Source organism: Nanorana parkeri, unplaced genomic scaffold (assembly GCF_000935625.1).
Source record: "Nanorana parkeri isolate BGI_ZX_2015 unplaced genomic scaffold, ASM93562v1 scaffold2876, whole genome shotgun sequence".
NCBI classification, from domain to species: Eukaryota; Metazoa; Chordata; class Amphibia; order Anura; family Dicroglossidae; genus Nanorana; species Nanorana parkeri.
In genome coordinates this window covers 68,760-76,327 of record NW_017309144.1, presented here as the reverse complement: position 1 = coordinate 76,327, position 7,568 = coordinate 68,760, and the positions used below count along the sequence as shown (strand labels likewise).

Genomic DNA, 7,568 nt, shown 5'->3' with positions numbered 1-7,568 from the left:
CCATATGCAGATCAGATCAAGACCGTTACGTTTTTCTCTCGCACCAAAAATGCATCCTAATGTATTTGTATGGGATTTTTGGGCCCTGTTCACACCAGTTCAGTCCTTCCGGTGCAGAGAAAAAAAAAACTGCATGTCACATTTTCTCTGCACTGGAACGCGCAAAAACGCCTCAAACTCACTGGACCGCACAAGAATGCAACAGAATGAATAAAAATAAAGGGGGGGCTTTGGATAAATAACACATATTACCTGTGAATAGACATACGAGTGAATGAAAAAAACTTTTCTGGATGTGCCCGCAAGTCCTCGTATAAAGTCCAACATTCTTAGCTTCAAGAGTGGGTGCACCACTCAACAGTGTCTCCTGCGAGCACGTTATCTCAGGATTGCAATAACCATCACAAAGAACATGCCTGCATACAAATAAAAACATGTCTTTTCACCAGGGTTCTCACACAAACAAAGGGAAGTGCTACGAAATGAAGCAGAAAGTAACCTCCGAGAATAATCTGTATAATGACAGCCCAAAAAAACCCAAAACACTGAAACTCACCGGAGCGCATCAAAAACGCTTTACAAATGCAGGGCACCATGTTTGCAGAGATGCGTGCAGATCTGGTCGGGACCCTTATGATTCTAACGCATGAGTCAAACCTTTTCTGTGATGGATATAGAACATGAGGTATACAGAATTGGCAGTCTAAACTGACTGTCACACCTAAGTTAAACAAGAAGTTACATTTCTCCACTATAACACACTACTTGTCAACTCCGCAAAATTCAATTTTTGTAAAGCCAATAAACATTTGCTTTGCAGACAAACAATTTTTCTTTAAAAGAAAAAAACACAAAACAGGGAAACTGTTTTTATTTTTACTTGTCCATGTTTTATTTCTGATATAGTGGGTTTTTTTGTTGGAAAGTTACTTGTATACTCTGCGGTCAAAGTCTTGAATGGCCTCTCTCAACCTTTCTGATGTGGGCACATGTGAATTTCTGACGGTGAAGGGACTTTGTATTCACAAATATTTTCTTTTATTTGCTTTCCTGTCATAAATTTTCCATTTTCTAAAATAGCTTACAACTCACTATTTAAATGTGGAGAAAAAAAAGACTAAGAGGGAATGGGAAAGGTCAAGGACGAATGAGGTTGGGACAGATATACACAGAGGAAGGAACGAAGGAAGGACAGATGGGCACAGTATATGGAATTGAAAGAACACTCCAGTCCAATGAAACATTTTTTTTTTAAAAGTACATTAAAAGTGAATAATAGGAAACGGCTTGTCTGGAAATAACGAATAGAAGAAAATGTAAAAAATATGATGAATGCAAAACATACCGCCTACCTTTAACTTCTTTTTCATTTACTTTCATTCAGATATGTCATTACCTTATTGTCTCACAAGACCATCTCTGTGTTTTCCAGGATGGAGGCCTCCTGCTTGGAGCTAGCACTAGAGGGTGAGCGCTTGTGCAAGGCCGGAGATTTCAAAGCTGGAGCCGCTTTCTTTGAAGCAGCTGTCCAGGTTGGGACTGAAGATCTAAAGACACTTAGTGCCATCTACAGTCAGCTGGGGAATGCATACTTCTACCTGAAGGAGTACTCTAAAGCTCTTGAGTATCATAAACATGACTTGACCCTGGCCAGGTGAGGGAATGATTTTGGCTAAACATGTTTCGGTAATATACAATGACCAATTACAAGGAGGCGAGTGAATAGAAACCACTAAAATACCATGAAGAACAGCATTGTCTTCTTAAAACTGGAAGGATTTCATCATTCTTTTAATGCAGAGCCCCAAAAGATGACCAATTAAAGTGCATGTATTTCGTTTTTTAGATAAAATAACCCTGCCAGGTTATTTTTGGAAAAAAATCCCTTTTACTTTCTGTGAAGGGAACTCCAATCATAGTTGTCCCCAGAACATTTGCCCCCACTGGAAATTGTCCCCTTACCTTTTGCCTAAAACTAAATTAAATGTTTTGCCTAGAAATACACCATGATAGTGTGTAAAACTGCAATGTATTTCTTGTCACTGTTTTCTGTCTCAATGTCCAACTGTCTATCCAGAGTCGCTGGTTTGTAATCACAATACAGCCCTAAATATAAAGCCATTTATCCAACTGTCCTTCCAGAATGGCTGGTATAGAACATAAATATAGAGCCATAATTTAACAGTTCAGACAGTTGTTTAAAGCCCAGATATAGGTTAAATATAGAAATATTTATCCAACTGTCCCTCCAGAACCACTGAATTGTGGCATAGATACAGCCAGACAATAGAGCAATCTTATCAAACTATCCATTCACACTCACTGGTTTATAGCACAGATACACCCTAACTATAGGGTAATTTATCCAACTGTCCCTCCGGAACCACTGAATTATGGCATAGACACAGCCAGACAATATAACAATTTTATCAAACTATCCATTCACACTCACTGGTTTATAGCACAGATCGGGCCTAAATATGGAGCCATTTATCTAACTGTCTATCCAAAACCACTGGTTTATATCTAGAATACATCTTAAATATAGAGTCATTTATCTAAGTGCCCATCCAAAACTGCAGGTGGATAGCTCAGATACAACAACATAATTATAGAGCTATTTATTCAACTTACCTATATTTATTTTAGGCTTGCTGGCTCTCGCTAGTTCAGATAAGACATAATGAGGGGAATTTATCAAAACTGGAGCAGACAAAATCTGGAGCAGCTGTGCACAGTGACCAATCAGCTTCTCTCTTTCATTTTCAAAGCTTAACTGAACAACTGAAGAGAGAAGCTGATTGGTTGCCCAGGGCAACTGCTCCATATTTTATCTGCTCCAGTTTTGATAAATTCCCCTTAATGACTTGCATGGAATCAGACATGGAACAGTTATATAATCATCCTACCTGTTCATATGCACCCAATTCTCCTAAAGGAAACATTTATACTGTTCTGATCTCAAATACAAGCATGCATTTCAGAGGCCGGCTTTCTTACAAAGTGATGTACAGTTTTGAAGAATACAATGTTGCAGATTATCTGGTATCATATTCAATGGGAAATAATTTAGTAGGAAATTCACAGGGCAAGTGAACAGTATACTTCCAAAGTACCATAGATTTCAGTACGGTAAACTGTACCTGTTTGTAGCTCACTGTAGAATTTTATGACCATATACAAATAAAGGAATAATGATCTTGATAAGTCTCATTGTTGCATGTTTTTTGGAATAGTATAGAATCCACTGTTACATTGTTGCAGGATTATAAATAATAGGCATAATCCCATTAAATTGTTGCATTTTATTTGACAATGAGTACAGTACATTGACGACAATTGCCATGAGTGCAGTATTATATCACATTTTCACTTTTCAGCAGTAACGTATCATGTCTTGTTGCTGTAGGTCCATCGGCGATCGTATTGGAGAAGCCAAAGCCAGCGGGAACCTGGGCAATACCCTTAAGGTCCTTGGACAGTATGATGAGGCCATCGCCTTTGTGTCTATGTGTGTCTGTGTCTGTGTGTGTCTGTGTCTATGTGTGTCTGTGTCTGTGTGTGTCTGTGTGTGTCTGTGTCTGTGTGTGTCTGTGTGTGTCTGTGTCTATGTGTGTGTGTGTCTGTGTGTGTCTGTGTCTGTGTGTGTCTGTGTCTATGTGTGTCTGTGTCTGTGTGTGTCTGTGTCTGTGTGTGTCTGTGTCTATGTGTGTCTTTGTCTGTGTGTGTGTGTGTGTCTGTGTGTGTGTGTGTGTCTGTGTGTGTCTGTGTCTATGTGTGTCTTTGTATGTGTGTGTCTGTGTCTGTGTGTGTCTGTGTGTGTCTGTGTCTATGTGTGTCTGTGTCTGTGTGTGTCTGTGTCTATGTGTGTCTGTGTCTGTGTCTATGTGTGTCTGTGTCTATGTGTGTCTGTGTCTATGTGTGTCTGTGTCTATGTGTGTCTGTGTCTATGTGTGTCTGTGTCTGTGTGTGTCTGTGTGTGTCTGTGTCTATGTGTGTCTGTGTCTGTGTCTGTGTGTGTCTGTGTGTGTCTGTGTGTGTCTGTGTCTATGTGTGTCTGTGTCTGTGTGTGTCTGTGTCTGTGTGTGTCTGTGTCTATGTGTGTCTGTGTCTGTGTGTGTGTGTGTGTGTATTGTGTTTTACAGCCGCTACCGATATGCTTGTAACTAAGTGGCATTCTTGTCATTACAATGGAGGTGTTGCGTGGTGTGCTGGTGACATTACAGCCGCTAGTCACCTTTGTGGACTGGGAGGGACTCCGGGGTTCTCACATTGGTTTCCCTTGTTGGCCGGCGAGTGTCAGCTCGGTGACAACAAGCTGAAGAGGGTTTGATTTCTGAGAGGGTTTTACCTACGGTGACATCATCCTGAAAGCATCCAATCTCAGAGTCAGAGCTGGTTAGAATCTGGCGGGGAGACTGCCTGGGAATATCCGGTGATGTTGGTTTCCTCACTTTTTGGGCGGCAGGTGCCACCTCAGCATGGACAAGTTGAAGAGGCTTGATTGAGGATCATGCTGTTGCCTATGGTTACATAACCCTGAAAGTGCCTGATCTTGCCTAATTTCTGAGGCTAAGTGGATTTGGCCCTGGTTAGGACAGGTATAACCCAAGTGCTCCCTTTTTGGCAGAAAGGTGCCTGCTCGGCAATGACAGATTGAAGAGGGTTGATTGAGGTGTAGGTTGTTGCCTAAAAGTCACATGATCCAGAAAGTGCTCAATTTTGTCTGATCTCGGAAGCTAAGCAGTGTTGGAGCCGTTCAGCTTGTGGATGGAAGACTTCAGAATACCCGGTGCTGTAAGATTTTTTTTTTTTTGGTTTCCTCCCTTTTTAGCAGGTGGTTGCCAACTTGGCAACGTCAAGTTAAAGAGATTGAAATGAGGCTAGCGTTGTCACCTACAGCCACATCACCTTGGAAGAGCCCGGTCTCATTTGATCTTGGAGGCTAAGCACTGTCAGGACTGGTTAGTAGGGGGATGGGAGACCGCCGCCTGGGGTTACCAGTTCTGTAGGTTTTTGGTTTGGGTTTGCTCCCTTCTCTGTAGGTGGTTGCCAGCTCACCAATTGCATGTTGAAGAGGGTTGATTTAAGCAAGGGTTGTTCCCTTCGGCCATGTCACCATTATTGCCTGATTTCAGACGCTTAGCAGAGTCACTTCTGTTAGTACTTGGAAGAGAGACTGAGTGGGAATACCAGGTGTGGAAGGGTCTCTGAAGAAGTCCCGTTCGGGAAGGTAATGCATTAGTGCTAAGGGTGGTGACCCTGATGTGGTACCACGGTTCCCAGTTGTCCTGTGCTTGTGCTTGGATATGTGCCATGGAGGAGCTGACATAGAACTACAAAAAGGGATTATAGAGACATGGATATGTGAGGAACTTAAATCCATCAATAAATACATATGTGGATGCTATGTGGCTTACACCTGCTGGCTGAGTAGGGGAGTACTGAAGTCTGACCACAGGTGTATGGACATGCAGCTACTAACGTATGAGACATCCTCATTGTAATGCAGTAACAGCCTGCGGGATCAGAAGCCTTATCTATGTATCGTCACACTATATGGCTCATAACACCTACAGGCCAGCTGGCTGAGTAGTAGAATACTGGAGTCTGACTACATTCTTAGTGCTATGAGCTGGTCTGTATCTGCACATAAACAACCAGATGTATGAAGTGTGGACACTGATAACTGGATATGAAAGAGGGAGACATACATCCTGCATTTGATTGGGTACACGTGTCTGTTGAGTGATGGAGGATATGTGACTCTATGCCTCATATACCGCCAATCATGTGCAACGTTTCATCAGATATCTTTATGTAAGTACCAATGGCCATAATGGAATGGGAGTATCATGCTGGGGAGTACAACTATGAGATGCATTAAGCTACGTCTGTTGTAAACATACTTTATATATGTGGAAAGGTTGTCTCCACCATTTAAGGATTCATTAGGGCATGGCATTCATGATGACTATGCTTTGGAATATCTATCTTTATTATGAGGGTGAAGAGCTGGCACAAGTTTGAATCCAGTTATGCTTTCTAATAATTCATATGGAACACCAGGACACACATGTGCAATCTGGTTTGGTACACATGTTTGATGAATTGGGGTACCAATGTCAGCTTAAGTTATTGATTTGATGGGGTTTTTTGAATAACGTATTGCAGGTGATTATTGGCTGATGGTCTTTCTATGTGTATTTAGATTGTATACTTTTGTCCTGGCTATCTCCGTATTGGGAAGGTTGCAAAGGATGCAATTATTGTATGAGGAGTTTTTTCTCAGGACAAAAATATATGATTACTATTATATAACATAGGTAATGTTTTCACCCACTAAGTGCCCTCTCTGTCTTGGAGTTTATAGGTGGATGGGAGACCCGCTAGGAATACCGGGTGCTGTAGGTTTTTCTTGGTTTCCTCCCTTGCTCCATTGCCCTGCGTCCCATGGCTTGGTATGTTCTGACAGCATTTTATACATACATGTCTTGCAGTGCCTGTAATGTAGTTTTGAGCAGGGGGTTGTGGAGGGATGAAGGGTGAGTGTTGCAGTGTGAGGGGGCTTATAGCTTATGTGCTCCAGTCTCTTTTTTCGTTTCTTTGCCCCTCTCTGAACTCGGCAAAGCTCAAGCACATTGTTTCTGTGAAATGGTGACCAGAACTGTGCTGCATACTCAGGAGGAGGCCGGACCGGTGCTTTATAGAGTGGAAGAAATATGGATTTATCTCTCTTTTTTACCTGCCAGTATTCCACTATTTTTTTTTGCTGCAGCCTGGCATTGCACCCTAACTCTATAGTCTACTAGGATTCCCAAATCTTTTTTCCACCTCTGATTACCCCTGAGGAGCTCCCCTTAATGAGTGGCATGTGTATTTTATGCACCCAAATGCATAACTAACCTCATCTGCCATGTAGTTCCAACTCTTTTGTTGCCAAGGCCATCCTAGGGTTAGGGTTATCATCTGCAAACACCGAAACAGGACTTTAAATACCAACCTCAATATGGTTAAAAAATAGGAGTAACAGTACTGTGCCTATGACAGAACCGTGGGGCATGCCGTACACAACCCTAAACCAGGCAGAAAATGAGCCATTTAACAATACTCTGTGGACACGTTCCTGTAACCAGCTTTCCATGTACACAATGTTTTATCAATGCCCATAGATCATAGTTGGTAAATTTAGCGTCTATGGGGTACTGTGATGTGTTAGGGAAATCTGGTAGGGCTGCAACAGTCCCCCATGTACATGAGCGCATAATAACGGAAACAAAAGTCAGGTGCACCTACGTAGAAAAGCGACAATTGCGCTACACATGTCCAGTATCGCCGCGTGCGCTGCAGTGAGAGCAATAATTCTCCGGACATTATTCATGGCTTACTCTTGACTGATGATGTATATAAGTATATACTGTATATATGTATAATGTGGCAAGCATCTTTTTTTTGGTCACGGCCTGACAATTCAGCTCCGGGATGGGCGTTGTGGTGACAATATTTTCAATGGCATCCCTCCCACCCCTAGTGTGATCACCTGCACTGGAACGCAAGGTACTCCAATG

At 42.1% G+C, this 7,568-nt stretch overlaps 1 protein-coding gene across 1 annotated transcript; it reads left to right on the top strand.

The window, feature by feature from the left end:
* The first annotated feature begins 1,432 nt into the window (after positions 1-1,432).
* Positions 1,433-4,508, top strand: LOC108802462 (G-protein-signaling modulator 1-like). Its single transcript, XM_018574317.1, has 3 exons — positions 1,433-1,654; positions 3,410-3,511; positions 4,469-4,508. Exons 1-3 carry the CDS (start codon positions 1,434-1,436, stop codon positions 4,506-4,508), a joined length of 363 nt encoding a protein of 120 aa, XP_018429819.1. The 5' UTR covers position 1,433.
* The last annotated feature ends 3,060 nt before the right edge of the window (positions 4,509-7,568 follow it).